We start from the raw sequence: 17094 nt of genomic DNA, 5'->3' as shown, positions 1-17094 counted from the left end.
AGGATAAATACAGTGCCAATTCCATGTATAATACCCCAGAACCCACAGCAGGATAAATACAGTGCCAATTCCATGTATAATACCCCAGAACCCACAGCAGGATAAATACAGTGCCAATTCCATGTATAATACCCCAGAACCCACAGCAGGATAAATACAGTGCCAATTCCATGTATAATACCCCAGAACCCACAGCAGGATAAATACAGTGCCAATTCCATGTATAATACCCCAGAACCCACAGCAGGATAAATACAGTGCCAATTCCATGTATAATACCCCAGAACCCACAGCAGGATAAATACAGTGCCAATTCCATGTATAATACCCCAGAACCCACAGCAGATAAATACAGTGCCAATTCCATGTATAATACCCCAGAACCCACAGCAGGATAAATACAGTGCCAATTCCATGTATAATACCCCAGAACCCACAGCAGATAAATACAGGGCCAATTCCATGCATAATACCCCAGAACCCACAGCGGGATAAATACAGTGCCAATTCCATGTATAATACCCCAGAACCCACAGCAGGATAAATACAGTGCCAATTCCATGTATAATACCCCAGAACCCACAGCAGATAAATACAGGGCCAATTCCATGTATAATACCCCAGAACCCACAGCAGATAAATACAGTGCCAATTCCATGTATAATACCCCAGAACCCACAGCAGATAAATACAGTGCCAATTCCATGTATAATACCCCAGAACCCACAGCGGGATAAATACAGTGCCAATTCCATGTATAATACCCCAGAACCCACAGCGGGATAAATACAGTGCCAATTCCATGTATAATACCCCAGAACCCACAGCAGGATAAATACAGTGCCAATTCCATGTATAATACCCCAGAACCCACAGCAGGATAAATACAGTGCCAATTCCATGTATAATACCCCAGAACCCACAGCGGGATAAATACAGTGCCAATTCCATGTATAATACCCCAGAACCCACAGCAGATAAATACAGTGCCAATTCTATATCTGTCATTATATCAGGGTTGCGCCAACTTAGGATAAAGGGCACAGTTTTTACGTTGCTGCCGTACCCTGACGTTTATTAGACACCAGAAGAAAGTGAGTTAAAACAAAGCAAAGGGAATTAAGGGAAAGGGGTTGAAATGAAGGGCAGAACAAAGGCAGGGAGGAAAGTCACTGGTTAGGAATGGGGTGTGTTGGTATGATTGGTGGGTGCAGCGTAGTATATTATATATGAATCAATTCTAAGCAACTTTTCAATTGGTCTTTATTTTGTTATATTTCTGTTTTTCTCTAGCAGCCTCCAGCAGTTTCAGATAGGAAGGGTTGTGGGTATAGTCCGATATCTGCCCCATTACCCCTTCCTCTGGCTGTCTGCCCCTGCTGTGGGATGGGCCATTTTTATGCCCCCAGCAAGGATGGGGCAAGAGACATATTGGGCACAATGGGATATGATTGGCATAAAGGGGGCATTTGTGTTGTGGGTAGGGACAGACATCAGGAATCACATGATTTTATTTCCTGAATGTATCGGTTAGGGGAGGAGCTCTTGCTTTTTGTTTCTCTCTTTAGCCGCCGCCCCCCAGAGTGATGTCATAGAGTGAGAGAAAGAGCGCCTGAGCAAATTGATAGGCAGCCATGTTATGATATGTAAGGGGGGCAATTACCCGTACTGCCATTTACTGGGGTGCTTAGGGACCAATTACTCCTTATGGGGTATATATATATATATTTGACTTCTCATTACCAAATTAGCCCTGACGGAGAAAGCAATGGGGAGGGGCAGTTGTACTAAAGATCAGGGCTAATCAGGGGATTTACAGGCCTTTCTTAGCTTAGCGCCCCCAGGAGTGAAAGATAATCGAGGCATTAATTCTCTCCACTTAATCCTCCCTGCTGTGAAGATGAGGAGTCACAGAGAGAGGCAGTCAGTCTGCTCTGCCCCAAGTACGGACCTCGGAGCGACCGGCATGGCTCTAAGTGTATCAGCCATTGCCCCGTGGGTGTGTCTCGTAATCTTCCTAATCGCCATCCAGGGGGTCTTCATAGGGGAATCCGCAGAATTGTCCCCTCCCCGTGAAGCACGAAGGGTCAATGAGAAAGATATGGTGAGTTTCTGTCTATAAGGTCTCACCTAGAGCTCTGGGTTCTACAGAGCAGATCCCCAGGGGGCAGAGAGAGACAGCGGTACCACTTTATAGATCCCTGGGTAAGGTCTCACCTAGAGCTCTGGGTTCTACAGAGCAGATCCCCAGGGGGCAGAGAGAGACAGCGGTACCACTTTATAGATCCCTGGGTAAGGTCTCACCTAGAGCTCTGGGTTCTACAGAGCAGATCCCCAGGGGGCAGAGAAAGACAGCGGTACCGCTTTATAGATCCCTGGGTAAGGTCTCACCTAGAGCTCTGGGTTCTACAGAGCAGATCCCCAGGGGGCAGAGAAAGACAGCGGTACCGCTTTATAGATCCCTGGGTAAGGTCTCACCTAGAGCTCTGGGTTCTACAGAGCAGATCCCCAGGGGGCAGAGAGAGACAGCGGTACCACTTTATAGATCCCTGGGTAAGGTCTCACCTAGAGCTCTGGGTTCTACAGAGCAGATCCCCAGGGGGCAGAGAGAGACAGCGGTACCACTTTATAGATCCCTGGGTAAGGTCTCACCTAGAGCTCTGGGTTCTACAGAGCAGATCCCCAGGGGGCAGAGAGAGACAGCGGTACCACTTTATAGATCCCCGGGTAAGGTCTCACCTAGAGCTCTGGGTTCTACAGAGCAGATCCCCAGGGGGCAGAGAGAGACAGCGGTACCGCTTTATAGATCCCTGGGTAAGGTCTCACCTAGAGCTCTGGGTTCTACAGAGCAGATCCCCAGGGGGCAGAGAGAGACAGCGGTACCGCTTTATAGATCCCTGGGTAAGGTCTCACCTAGAGCTCTGGGTTCTACAGAGCAGATCCCCAGGGGGCAGAGAGAGACAGCGGTACCGCTTTATAGATCCCTGAGTAAGGTCTCACCTAGAGCTCTGGGTTCTACAGAGCAGATCCCCAGGGGGCAGAGAGAGACAGCGGTACCACTTTATAGATCCCTGGGTAAGGTCTCACCTAGAGCTCTGGGTTCTACAGAGCAGATCCCCAGGGGGCAGAGAGAGACAGCGGTACCGCTTTATAGATCCCTGAGTAAGGTCTCACCTAGAGCTCTGGGTTCTACAGAGCAGGTCCCCAGGGGGCAGAGAGACTGATGCAACTGAAGTTCTCTATTCGGTTCAATGAACTGTAACATGTTTCCGGAAGGATTACGCTCTCTCCTGTGGGGCTTTAGAGAATACACAATATCTCTCTCTCTATGAAACAAACAGAGTGCTGGAAAATGAGTGTTTCTGCCCCAATGACTTTACATTTCATGTTTTTGTTCTCCAGTTGACGGAACTTCAGGACGTACTGGAGAAACTTCAGTCCAAAAGGATCTTGTCCTGGGAGTCAAAACTCAATCAAGTCCCCAAGGTGAGAGTCAGTACAGGTATGGGATCCCTTATCCAGAAACCCATTATCCAGAAAGCTCAGAATTACAGAAAGTCTGTCTCCCATAGACTCAATTTTAATGAAATAATTCACATTTTTAAAAATTATTCCCTTTTTCTCTGTAATAATAAAACAGTACCTGTACTTGATCCCAACTAAGATATAATTACCCCTTATTGGGGGCAGAACAGTCCTATTGGGTTTATTTAATGGTTAAATGATTCCCTTTTCTCTGTAATAATAAAACAGTACCTGTACTTGATCCCAACTAAGATATAATGACCCCTTATTGGGGCAGAACAGCCCTATTGGGTTTATTTAATGGTTAAATGATTCCCTTTTCTCTGTAATAATAAAACAGTACCTGTACTTGATCCCAACTAAGATATAATTACCCCTTATTGGGGGCAGAACAGCCCTATTGGGTTTATTTAATGGTTAAATGATTCCCTTTTCTCTGTAATAATAAAACAGTACCTGTACTTGATCCCAAGTAAGATATAATTACCCCTTAATGGGGCAGAACAGCCCTATTGGGTTTATTTCATGGTTAAATGATTCCCTTTTCTCTGTAATAATAAAACAGTACCTGTACTTGATCCCAACTAAGATATAATTACCCCTTATTGGGGCAGAACAGCCCTATTGGGTTTATTTAATGGTTAAATGATCCCTTTTCTCTGTAATAATAAAACAGTACCTGTACTTGATCCCAAGTAAGATATAATTACCCCTTAATGGGGCAGAACAGCCCTATTGGGTTTATTTAATGGTTAAATGATTCCCTTTTCTCTGTAATAATAAAACAGTACCTGTACTTGATCCCAACTAAGATATAATTACCCCTTATTGGGGCAGAACAGCCCTATTGGGTTTATTTAATGGTTAAATGATCCCTTTTCTCTGTAATAATAAAACAGTACCTGTACTTGATCCCAACTAAGATATAATTACCCCTTATTGGGGCAGAACAGCCCTATTGGGTTTATTTAATGTTTTACTGATTTTTTAGTAGACTTAAGGTAGGAGATCCAAATTACAGAAAGACCCCTTATCCAGAATACCCTTGGTCCCGAGCATTCTGGATAACGGGTCCTATACCTGTATTAGTGATTCTGATTGGAGCCTGAGGTATAGGAGTGGGGTCATGTGACTAAAATTCTCCCCCCGATCCTGTTTTGCAGTGCACCCTGGGAGATGTCTGCGCAGTAAAGAGAGGGGCGCGGATCGGAAAGCTCTGCGACTGCCCCAGGAGGAGCAACTGCAACTACTACTTCCTGAGATGCTTGTGACCCGGGGGGGTCTCTAAACTGCCCCCCACCCTACTAATACCCCTCTAGGAGCTGTGTGTGGCATAGCAGGACATTCAGCCATTGCCTGTGTGTGTATAAGGAACATACAGAGTAGGACTGGGAGCTGAACCCCACAGACTGGATATGAGGGTGCCCCCCCCCCCCCCCCACTTGGACCTGCCGATTATTTCGACTTCCCCCCCCCCCCCAACGGATCAGCCCAATGTGAGCTCACAGGGACTATTTACAGTTTGGAAGAGATTAGCAGCTTGTTTGCTTTCTGATCCTCCGGCACAGAGACATCCGCACCCCCCGCCCCCCAGGGCGGCGATAGACTGATCCACCTGCTGAAAGCTGATTAGTGGGGCCGGGCGGGTAATGTGTCTGCTAATAAAGCTGGGATTTACACTCATTTGCAGAATCATAGTGCCGCTCTGCAGGGGGGCCCCCAAACCCACGTGCTGGGGTACAGCCTAATCCCAAACACACCCCCATTGCAGGGGTTCTGATTGGTTCAGCCCTGGAACTATAGCGGGGTGACTGTTACCCCAATGTTTCTATATATCTGTAACCTTGTTATGGGCTAAGGGGGCCCAGCCTGAAGGCCAGTTAGGGGGGGATTTGGGGTGAGTGCTTATTTGTGCCCTGGGTACCCCTGGAACTATAGCGGGGTGACTGTTACCCCAATGTTTCTATATATCTGTAACCTTGTTATGGGCTAAGGGGGCCCAGCCTGAAGGCCAGTTAGGGGGGGATTTGGGGTGAGTGCTTATTTGTGCCCTGGGTACCCCTGGAACTATAGCGGGGTGACTGTTACCCCAATGTTTCTATATATCTGTAACCTTGTTATGGGCTAAGGGGGCCCAGCCTGAAGGCCAGTTAGGGGGGGATTTGGGGTGAGTGCTTATTTGTACCCTGGGTACCCCTGGAACTATAGCGGGGTGACTGTTACCCCAATGTTTCTATATATCTGTAACCTTGTTATGGGCTAAGGGGGCCCAGCCTGAAGGCCAGTTAGGGGGGGATTTGGGGTGAGTGCTTGTGCCCTGGGTACCCCTGGAACTATAGCGGGGTGACTGTTACCCCAATGTTTCTATATATCTGTAACCTTGTTATGGGCTAAGGGGGCCCAGCCTGAAGGCCAGTTAGGGGGGGATTTGGGGTGAGTGCTTATTTGTACCCTGGGTACCCCTGGAACTATAGCGGGGTGACTGTTACCCCAATGTTTCTATATATCTGTAACCTTGTTATGGGCTAAGGGGGCCCAGCCTGAAGGCCAGTTAGGGGGGGATTTGGGGTGAGTGCTTGTGCCCTGGGTACCCCTGGAACTATAGCGGGGTGACTGTTACCCCAATGTTTCTATATATCTGTAACCTTGTTATGGGCTAAGGGGGCCCAGTCTAAAGGCCAGTTAGGGGGGGATTAAGAAGATAAATAGTATTACACTGTGAGTAACAATGAAGTTGTTTATTTCCACATTAAAAAAAAATAAAATAGGATCCGTTCCCACCAGGGGGAGCAGGATATAAATATGTGCCAGAGATGTGCAGCCGTTCCCCGTGCCGCTCCATGTGTCGCCCGTCGCTGGGTGCTGGGTACTCGGGGGGGGTACAGTACAAAGTCATATGATTGGGGGACAGAGTGGGGACACTGAGAGCCCAGATCCGGTGCCAAAGCAGAACGATCCCCCCGGTCCCACTCCGAGCCCCCCCCTGTGTTCATATTATGGGGCCTGTCCAACTGGGGGTTAAATGGATTCTATTTGTTTGCGCACTTTCTCGAGCGCCCGCAGATCCAGGGTGCGCTGTCTGTAGGTGACGAGGAGGGAAAAGAGCACCGTGACCCCCATTACGCCGCCCACGAACTTCCAGAATACCTGCTTCTCCATCTCTACAGAGCGGCAGCTGGAATGGGAGCGGCCGGTTATTGGGGAGTCGGATAATCTATTCCTACACACTGTGTAACCCACTATACACACATACGCACTGTGTAACCCACTATACACACACATACACACTGTGTAACCCACTATACACACATACACACTGTGTAACCCACTATACACACACATACACACTGTGTAACCCACTATACACACATACGCACTGTGTAACCCACTATACACACATACACACAGTGTAACCCACTATACACACATACGCACTGTGTAACCCACTATACACACACATACACACTGTGTAACCCACTATACACACATACGCACTGTGTAACCCACTATACACACATACACACAGTGTAACCCACTATACACACACATACACACTGTGTAACCCACTATACACACACATACACACTGTGTAACCCACTATAAACACATACGCACTGTGTAACCCACTATACACACACATACACACTGTGTAACCCACTATACACACATACACACTGTGTAACCCACTATACACATACACACTGTGTAACCCACTATACACACACATACGCACTGTGTAACCCACTATACACACATACACACAGTGTAACCCACTATACACACACATACACACTGTGTAACCCACTATACACATACACACTGTGTAACCCACTATACACACACATACGCACTGTGTAACCCACTATACACACACATACGCACTGTGTAATCCACTATACACACACATACGCACTGTGTAATCCACTATACACACACATACACACTGTGTAACCCACTATACACACACATACACACTGTGTAACCCACTATACACACATACACACTGTGTAACCCACTATACACACATACGCACTGTGTAACCCACTATACACACATACACACAGTGTAACCCACTATACACACACATACACACTGTGTAACCCACTATACACACACATACACACTGTGTAACCCACTATACACACACATACGCACTGTGTAATCCACTATACACACACATACGCACTGTGTAATCCACTATACACACACATACACACTGTGTAATCCACTATACACACACATACACACTGTGTAACCCACTATACACACATACACACTGTGTAACCCACTATACACACACACATACACACTGTGTAATCCACTATACACACACATACACACTGTGTAACCCACTATACACACATACACACAGTGTAACCCCCTATACACACACATACACACTGTGTAACCCACTATACACACACATACACACTGTGTAACCCACTATACACACACATACACACTGTGTAACCCACTATACACACATACACACAGTGTAACCCCCTATACACACACATACACACTGTGTAACCCACTATACACACATACACACAGTGTAACCCCCTATACACACACATACACACAGTGTAACCCCCTATACACACACATACACACAGTGTAACCCACTATACACACACATACACACAGTGTAACCCACTATACACACACATACACACAGTGTAACCCACTATACACACACATACACACAGTGTAACCCACTATACACACACATACACACTGTGTAACCCACTATACACACACATACACACTGTGTAACCCACTATACACACATACACACAGTGTAACCCACTATACACACACATACACACTGTGTAACCCACTATACACACACATACACACAGTGTAACCCACTATACACACACATACACACAGTGTAACCCACTATACACACACATACACACTGTGTAACCCACTATACACACACATACACACAGTGTAACCCACTATACACACACATACACACTGTGTAACCCACTATACACACACATACACACTGTGTAACCCACTATACACACACATACACACTGTGTAACCCACTATACACACACATACACACTGTGTAACCCACTATACACACACATACACACAGTGTAACCCACTATACACACAGTGTAACCCACTATACACACAGTGTAACCCACTATACACACACATACACACTGTGTAACCCACTATACACACACATACACACAGTGTAACCCACTATACACACACATACACACTGTGTAACCCACTATACACATACACACTGTGTAACCCACTATACACACACATCCACACTGTGTAACCCACTATACACATACACACGCGTGTAACATACCTCTTATAATCCGCTCGCTTGGACACGGCGCAGTTGACCTGCTCAATGAACCCGGTGTTGCTGCACTCTGTTATTGTTTTCTGTAAACACAATTGGGGGGGTCAGTCAGTACCGAGAGTGGCGCCACCTACCCCAGGGCTGCTCGATGTAGCTCCACCTACCCTACCCCAGGGCTGTTTGATGAAGCGCCACCTTCCCTACCCCAGGGCTGCTCGATGTAGCGCCACCTTCCATACCCCAGGGCTGCTCGATGTAGCACCACCTACCCTACCCCAGGGCTGCTTGATGTAGCTCCACCTACCCTACCCCAGGGCTGCTCGATGTAGCACCACCTACCCTACCCCAGGGTTGCTTGATGTAGCTCCACCTACCCTACCCCAGGGCTGATTGATGTAGCTCCACCTACCCTACCCCAGGGCTGCTCGATGTAGCGCCACCTACCCTACCCCAGGGCTGCTTGATGTAGCGCCACCTACCCTACCCCAGGGCTGCTTGATGTAGCGCCACCTACCCTACCCCAGGGCTGCTTGATGTAGCGCCACCTACCCCAGGGCTGCTTGATGTAGCGCCACCTACCCCAGGGTTGCTTGATGTAGCGCCACCTACCCTACCCCAGGGCTGCTCGATGTAGCGCCACCTACCCTACCGCAGGGCTGCTTGATGTAGCGCCACCTACCCCAGGGCTGCTTGATGTAGCGCCACCTACCCCAGGGCTGCTTGATGTAGCGCCACCTACCCCAGGGCTGCTTGATGTAGCGCCACCTACCCCAGGGCTGCTTGATGTAGCGCCACCTACCCTACCCCAGGGCTGCTTGATGTAGCGCCACCTACCCCAGGGCTGCTTGATGTAGCGCCACCTACCCTACCCCAGGGCTGCTTGATGTAGCGCCACCTATCCCAGGGCTGCTTGATATAACGCCACCTACCCCAGAACTACCTCTAGCAGATGTATGACCCCATACTTCCACATAACCCCAAAATCCCCCCCTAGAGCTGTCATCAACAGCCCCACTGCCCCAGAGATGCCTGTAGCCAACCCCACAATCCTTTGGCCATTACAGAACTTACAGTTTCAAACTCAGTACAACTGTAACACTCTCTGGAGACTATAAACTCCTCTGCCATCCAGCACTGCGTGATAGGGACTTCTGCAAGAGAAAACACAGCACAGGAGCTATGAGATCCTACAGAGAGACTGGGGGGGTCCATCAATATATATAGAGAATAAAGTACCCCCTACTGAAACATATAGGGATATTATAAGCCCCCGAGGAGTTCCTTATAATATATAGTGAATAAAGTGCCCCCTATTGTAACATATAGGGATATTATAAGGCACAGAGGGGTTCCTTATAATATATAGTGAATAAAGTACCCCCTTTTGTAACATATAGGGATATTATAAGCCCCCGAGGAGTTCCTTATAATATATAGTGAATAAAGTACCCCCTATTGTAACATATAGGGATATTATAAGCCCCCGAGGAGTTCCTTATAATATATAGTGAATAAAGTGCCCCCTATTGTAACATATAGGGATATTATAAGGCACAGAGGGGTTCCTTATAAAATATAGTGAATAAAGTGCCCCCTATTATAACATATAGGGATATTATAAGCCCCCGAGGGGTTCCTTATAATATATAGTGAATAAAGTGCCCCCTATTGTAACATATAGGGATATTATAAGCCCCCGAGGAGTTCCTTATAATATATAGTGAATAAAGTACCCCCTATTGTAACATATAGGGATATTATAAGCCCCCGAGGGGTTCCTTATAATATATAGTGAATAAAGTACCCCCTATTGTAACATATAGGGATATTATAAGTCCCCGAGGAGTTCCTTATAATATATAGTGAATAAAGTACCCCCTATTGTAACATATAGGGATATTATAAGCCCCCGAGGAGTTCCTTATAATATATAGTGAATAAAGTACCCCCTATTGTAACATATAGGGATATTATAAGGCCCCGAGGGGTTCCTTATAATATATAGTGAATAAAGTGCCCCCTATTGTAACATATAGGGATATTATAAGGCACCGATATGACCATATATTATATGGTCATGGATCTCCAAGGTGACTTCCAATATCCTCATATTTTACAACAGGGGGACTTATTATAATATACAAATGTCAGTGAGTCATGTGACGTAAATGACATCACTAAGCACCGTTTATAAGGATATAATTTACACTTTGGCCCCATAGGGAAATGACCCAACTGTATATTATATATATATATTAGTACAGATTAGTATGAGAGACACACGAGCAGCACACACTGTTTCAGTCACACAGTGAGACCAACGAGCCCAGGGCTTCAGTCCGGCACAGGCCCCGCTCACCTTGTTTGGCTTCCAGCGCCGACTCTGTGCGTCTGTAGGGGGGAAATAAGTACCAATGAGAATAGGGAAAATATGGGGCTAAACACAGTCCAACCAATAGAAATTGTCTTATTCCCCCTCTACTGTATATTCATAACAACAATATACAATACATACTAACAGGGTGCAGGGGAAACGCGGGTACTCCCGGCTATACTCACAGGGTGCGGGGGATACGCAGAGGATACCCCCCTATACCCAGAGGGTACCCCCCACTATACCCAGAGGATACCCCCCACTATACCCAGAGGGTACCCCACTATACCCAGAGGGTACCCCCCACTATACCCAGAGGGTACCCCCCTATACACAGAGGGTACCCCCCACTATACCCAAAGGATACCCCCCACTATACCCAGAGGATACCCCCCTATACCCAGAGGATGCCCCCCTATACCCAGAGGATGCCCCCCTATACCCATAGGGTACCCCCCTATCCCCAGAGGGTACCCCCCTATACCCAGAGGGTACCCCACTATACCCAGAGGATACCCCCCCACTATACCCAGAGGGTACCCCCCTATACACAGAGGGTACCCCCCACTATACCCAGAGGATACCCCCCTATACCCAGAGGATACCCCCCTATACCCAGAGGATACCCCCCTATACCCAGAGGATGCCCCCCTAAACCCAGAGGATACCCCCCTAAACCCAGAGGATACCCCCCTATACCCAGAGGATGCCCCCCTATACCCAGAGGATACCCCCCTATACCCAGAGGATACCCCCCTATACCCAGAGGATACCCCCCTATACCCAGAGGATACCCCACTATACCCAGAGGGTACCCCCCCTATACCCAGAGGGTACCCCCCACTATACCCAGAGGGTGCCCCCCTATACCCAGAGGGTGCACCCTATACCCAGAGGGTGCCCCCCTATACCCAGAGGATAGCCCCCTATACCCATAGGATACCCCCCTATCCCCAGAGGGTACCCCCCTATACCCAGAGGATACCCCCCCACTATACCCAGAGGATACCCCCCTATACCCAGAGGGTACCCCCACTATACCCAGAGGGTACCCCCCCTATACCCAGAGGATACCCCACTATACCCAGAGGGTACCCCCCCTATACCCAGAGGGTACCCCCCCTATACCCAGAGGGTACCCCCACTATACCCAGAGGGTACCCCCACTATACCAGAGATACCCCCTATACCCAGAGGATACCCCCCTATACCCAGAGGATACCCCCCTATACCCAGAGGATACCCCCCTATACCCAGAGGATACCCCCCTATACCCAGAGGATACCCCCTATACCCAGAGGGTACCCCCCTATACCCAGAGGGTACCCCCCTATACCCAGAGGATACCCCCTATACCCAGAGGATACCCCCCTATACCCCCAGAGGATACCCCCTATACCCAGAGGATACCCCCTATACCCAGAGGATACCCCACTATACCCCCAGAGGATACCCCCTATACCCAGAGGATACCCCCTATACCCAGAGGATACCCCACTATACCCCAGAGGATGCCCCCCTATACCCAGAGGGTACCCCCCTATACCCAGAGGATACCCCCCTATACCAGAGGATACCCCCTATACCCAGAGGATACCCCCCTATACCCCCAGAGGATACCCCCCTATACCCCCAGAGGATACCCCCTATACCCCAGAGGATACCCCCCTATACCCAGAGGATACCCCCTATACCAGAGGATACCCCCCTATACCCAGAGGATACCCCCTATACCCCCAGAGGATACCCCCTATACCCAGAGGATACCCCACTATACCCCCAGAGGATACCCCCCTATACCCAGAGGATACCCCCCTATACCCAGAGGGTACCCCCCTATACCCCCAGAGGATACCCCCCTATACCCAGAGGGTACCCCCTATACCCCCAGAGGATACCCCCCTATACCCAGAGGATACCCCCCTATACCCAGAGGATACCCCACTATACCCCCAGAGGATACCCCCCTATACCCAGAGGGTACCCCCCTATACCCCCAGAGGATACCCCCCTATACCCAGAGGATACCCCACTATACCCCCAGAGGATACCCCCCTATACCCAGAGGATACCCCCCTATACCCCCAGAGGATACCCCCCTATACCCCCAGAGGATACCCCCTTTACCCAGAGGGTACCCCCCTATACCCAGAGGGTACCCCCCTATACCCAGAGGATACCCCCCTATACCCAGAGGGTACCCCCCTATACCCAGAGGGTACCCCCCCTATACCCAGAGGGTACCCCCCTATACCCAGAGGATACCCCCCTATACCCCCAGAGGATACCCCCCTATACCCAGAGGGTACCCCCCTATACCCAGAGGGTACCCCCCCTATACCCAGAGGGTACCCCCCCTATACCCAGAGGGTACCCCCCTATACCCAGAGGGTACCCCCCTATACCCAGAGGGTACCCCCCCTATACCCAGAGGGTACCCCCCTATACCCAGAGGGTACCCCCCTATACCCAGAGGATACCCCCCTATACCCCCAGAGGATACCCCACTATACCCAGAGGGTACCCCCCCTATACCCAGAGGGTACCCCCCCTATACCCAGAGGATACCCCCCTATACCCAGAGGGTACCCCCCTATACCCAGAGGATACCCCCCTATACCCCCAGAGGATACCCCCCTATACCCAGAGGGTACCCCCTATACCCAGAGGATACCCCCCTATACCCAGAGGATACCCCCCTATACCCCCAGAGGATACCCCCCTATACCCAGAGGGTACCCCCCTATACCCAGAGGATACCCCACTATACCCCCAGAGGGTACCCCCAGAGGATACCCCCCTATACCCCCAGAGGATACACCCCTATACCCAGAGGGTACCCCCCTATACCCCCAGAGGATACCCCCCTATACCCCCAGAGGATACCCCCAGAGGATACACCCCTATACCCAGAGGGTACCCCCCTATACCCCCAGAGGATGCCGGGAAGCCCCAGGCTGCGGGTAGAAATGACACAATGAGTAACGGCCCCGCACACACTTACCGGGCAGTGAGGCTCAGTAACAGCAGGAAGGTTCCCAGCAGCCGCTCCGCCGGCCCCATCCCTGCCCGTCTGCCTGGCCTACTTCCGGGATTCCTCTCTACTTCCGCCAATACCACCTGAGCGGCTACGCACTTCCTGCTTGCGCTCCTCCCCCTTCCGCTCATTTCTGGTGCCTGTGAGTTGTGCTGCAGCATTATTATTATTATTATTATTACTATAAAGCCAAGTAATCCCGCACTTCTGCCCAATCAGTGATTGTATAAGTAACATATACAGCATAAACCAGTAACACTGAGGGGCTCCCAGTCTGAGAGAGAAATATCTGTCTGCCTTCAGCCTGCTCAGCTGCCATTCCACTCAACCTTCACTTGTGGCTCTGTGGTACAAGTACTATGCAAGTGCCACTTCCCTGCCCATTCCCTGCCCATTCCCTGCCCATTGGTACCATACAGAGGGCTTCCCTGCCCATTCCCTGCCCATTTGTACCATACAGAGGGCTTCCCTGCCCATTGGTACCATACAGAGGGCTTCCCTGCCCATTCCCTGCCCATTGGTACCATACAGAGGGCTTCCCTGCCCATTCCCTGCCCATTTGTACCATACAGAGGGCTTCCCTGCCCATTGGTACCATACAGAGGGCTTCCCTGCCCATTCCCTGCCCATTTGTACCATACAGAGGGCTTCCCTGCCCATTCCCTGCCCATTGGTACCATACAGAGGGCTTCCCTGCCCATTCCCTGCCCATTGGTACCATACAGAGGGCTTCCCTGCCCATTCCCTGCCCATTGGTACCATACAGAGGGCTTCCCTGCCCATTCCCTGCCCATTTGTACCATAGAGAGGGTTCCCTACCCATTCCCTGCCCATTTGTACCATACAGAGGGCTTCCCTGCCCATTCCCTGCCCATTTGTACCATACAGAGGGCTTCCCTGCCCATTCCCTGCCCATTGGTACCATACAGAGGGCTTCCCTGCCCATTCCCTGCCCATTGGTACCATAGAGAGGGTTCCCTACCCATTCCCTGCCCATTTGTACCATACAGAGGGCTTCCCTGCCCATTCCCTGCCCATTTGTACCATACAGAGGGCTTCCCTGCCCATTTGTACCATAGAGAGGGCTTCCCTACCCATTCCCTGCCCATTTGTACCATAGAGAGGGCTTCCCTGCCCATTCCCTGCCCATTTGTACCATACAGAGGGCTTCCCTGCCCATTCCCTGCCCATTGGTACCATAGAGAGGGCTTCCCTGCCCATTCCCTGCCCATTTGTACCATACAGAGGGCTTCCCTGCCCATTTGTACCATACAGAGGGCTTCCCTGCCCATTCCCTGCCCATTTGTACCATACAGAGGGCTTCCCTGCCCATTCCCTGCCCATTGGTACCATACAGAGGGCTTCCCTGCCCATTCCCTGCCCATTTGTACCATAGAGAGGGTTCCCTACCCATTCCCTGCCCATTTGTACCATACAGAGGGCTTCCCTGCCCATTCCCTGCCCATTTGTACCATACAGAGGGCTTCCCTGCCCATTCCCTGCCCATTTGTACCATACAGAGGGCTTCCCTGCCCATTCCCTGCCCATTTGTACCATACAGAGGGCTTCCCTGCCCATTCCCTGCCCATTGGTACCCTACAGAGGGCTTCCCTGCCCATTCCCTGCCCATTTGTACCATAGAGAGGACATTCCCTGCCCATTTGTACCATACAGAGGGCTTCCCTACCCATTCCCTGCCCATTTGTACCATACAGAGGGCTTCCCTACCCATTCCCTGCCCATTTGTACCATACAGAGGGCTTCCCTACCCATTCCCTGCCCATTTGTACCATACAGAGGGCTTCCCTGCCCATTCCCTGCCCATTTGTACCATAGAGAGGGCATCCCTACCCGTTCCCTGCCCATTTGTACCATAGAGAGGACATTCCCTGCCCATTTGTACCATAGAGAGGACATTCCCTGCCCATTTGTACCATAGAGAGGGCATCCCTACCCATTCCCTGCCCATTTGTACCATAGAGAGGACATTCCCTGCCCATTTGTACCATAGAGAGGGCATCCCTACCCATTCCCTGCCCATTTGTACCATAGAGAGGGCTTCCCTACCCATTCCCTGCCCATTTGTACCATAGAGAGGGCTTCCCTACCCATTCCCTGCCCATTTGTACCATACAGAGGGCATCCCTGCCCATTTGTACCATACAGAGGGCTTCCCTGCCCATTCCCTGCCCATTTGTACCATAGAGAGGGCTTCCCTGCCCATTTGTACCATACAGAGGGCTTCCCTACCCATTCCCTGCCCATTTGTACCATAGAGAGGGCTTCCCTGCCCATTTGTACCATACAGAGGGCTTCCCTGCCCATTCCCTGCCCATTTGTACCATAGAGAGGGCTTCCCTGCCCATTTGTACCATACAGAGGGCTTCCCTGCCCATTCCCTGCCCATTGGTACCATACAGAGGGCTTCCCTGCCCATTGGTACCATACAGAGGGCTTCCCTGCCCATTCCCTGCCCATTGGTACCATACAGAGGGCTTCCCTGCCCATTCCCTGCCCATTTGTACCATACAGAGGGCTTCCCTGCCCATTCCCTGCCCATTTGTACCATACAGAGGGCTTCCCTGCCCATTCCCTGCCCATTTGTACCATACAGAGGGCTTCCCTGCCCATTCCCTGCCCATTTGTACCATACAGAGGGCTTCCCTGCCCATTCCCTGCCCATTGGTACCATACAGAGGGCTTCCCTGCCCATTCCCTGCCCATTGGTACCATAGAGAGGGCTTCCCTGCCCATTCCCTGCCCATTGGTACCATAGAGAGGGCTTCCCTGCCCATTCCCTGCCCATTTGTACCATACAGA

At 50.2% G+C, this 17094-nt stretch overlaps 2 protein-coding genes across 3 annotated transcripts; one reads left to right on the top strand and one right to left on the bottom strand.

The window, feature by feature from the left end:
- The first annotated feature begins 1466 nt into the window (after nucleotides 1-1466).
- LOC116406645 (cocaine- and amphetamine-regulated transcript protein-like) lies at nucleotides 1467-5208 on the top strand. Of its 2 annotated transcripts, none has more exons than XM_031891095.1 (3): nucleotides 1467-2104; nucleotides 3403-3502; nucleotides 4689-5208. In XM_031891095.1, exons 1-3 carry the CDS (start codon nucleotides 1901-1903, stop codon nucleotides 4811-4813), a joined length of 429 nt encoding a protein of 142 aa, XP_031746955.1. In that variant the 5' UTR covers nucleotides 1467-1900; the 3' UTR covers nucleotides 4814-5208. The 2 variants fall into 2 exon arrangements, with proteins under 2 accessions (XP_031746955.1, XP_031746956.1); XM_031891096.1 differs by having other exon boundaries at nucleotides 1698-2104; nucleotides 3403-3486.
- A 1036-nt stretch (nucleotides 5209-6244) lies between these two features.
- jtb (jumping translocation breakpoint) lies at nucleotides 6245-14557 on the bottom strand. Its single transcript, XM_031891094.1, has 5 exons — nucleotides 14242-14557; nucleotides 11223-11254; nucleotides 9935-10014; nucleotides 8867-8946; nucleotides 6245-6700 (listed from the first exon to the last, which is right to left on the bottom strand). The coding sequence occupies exons 1-5, from the start codon at nucleotides 14433-14435 to the stop codon at nucleotides 6544-6546; spliced, it is 543 nt and encodes a 180-aa protein (XP_031746954.1). The 5' UTR covers nucleotides 14436-14557; the 3' UTR covers nucleotides 6245-6543.
- Between the last annotated feature and the right edge of the window lie 2537 nt (nucleotides 14558-17094).

This window comes from Xenopus tropicalis, chromosome 8, assembly GCF_000004195.4.
Source record: "Xenopus tropicalis strain Nigerian chromosome 8, UCB_Xtro_10.0, whole genome shotgun sequence".
Classification (NCBI taxonomy): domain Eukaryota; kingdom Metazoa; phylum Chordata; class Amphibia; order Anura; family Pipidae; genus Xenopus; species Xenopus tropicalis.
The sequence above is the reverse complement of the archived record's forward strand: the minus strand, read 5'-3'. Positions and strand labels throughout refer to the sequence as shown.

Coding starts and splice junctions, on each gene's coding strand:
- LOC116406645 (XM_031891095.1), top strand. CDS start 1,901: ATGAGGAGTCACAGAGAGAGGCAGTCAGTCTGCTCTGCCCCAAGTACG. Junction 2,105..3,402: donor GGGTCAATGAGAAAGATATG/GTGAGTTTCTGT, acceptor TTTGTTCTCCAG/TTGACGGAACTTCAGGACGT. Junction 3,503..4,688: donor CAAGGTGAGAGTCAGTACAG/GTATGGGATCCC, acceptor CCTGTTTTGCAG/TGCACCCTGGGAGATGTCTG.
- jtb (XM_031891094.1), bottom strand. CDS start 14,435: ATGCTGCAGCACAACTCACAGGCACCAGAAATGAGCGGAAGGGGGAGG. Junction 8,947..9,934: donor GTTGTACTGAGTTTGAAACT/GTAAGTTCTGTA, acceptor TTGTGTTTACAG/AAAACAATAACAGAGTGCAG. Junction 6,701..8,866: donor AAGCGAGCGGATTATAAGAG/GTATGTTACACG, acceptor CTCCCATTCCAG/CTGCCGCTCTGTAGAGATGG.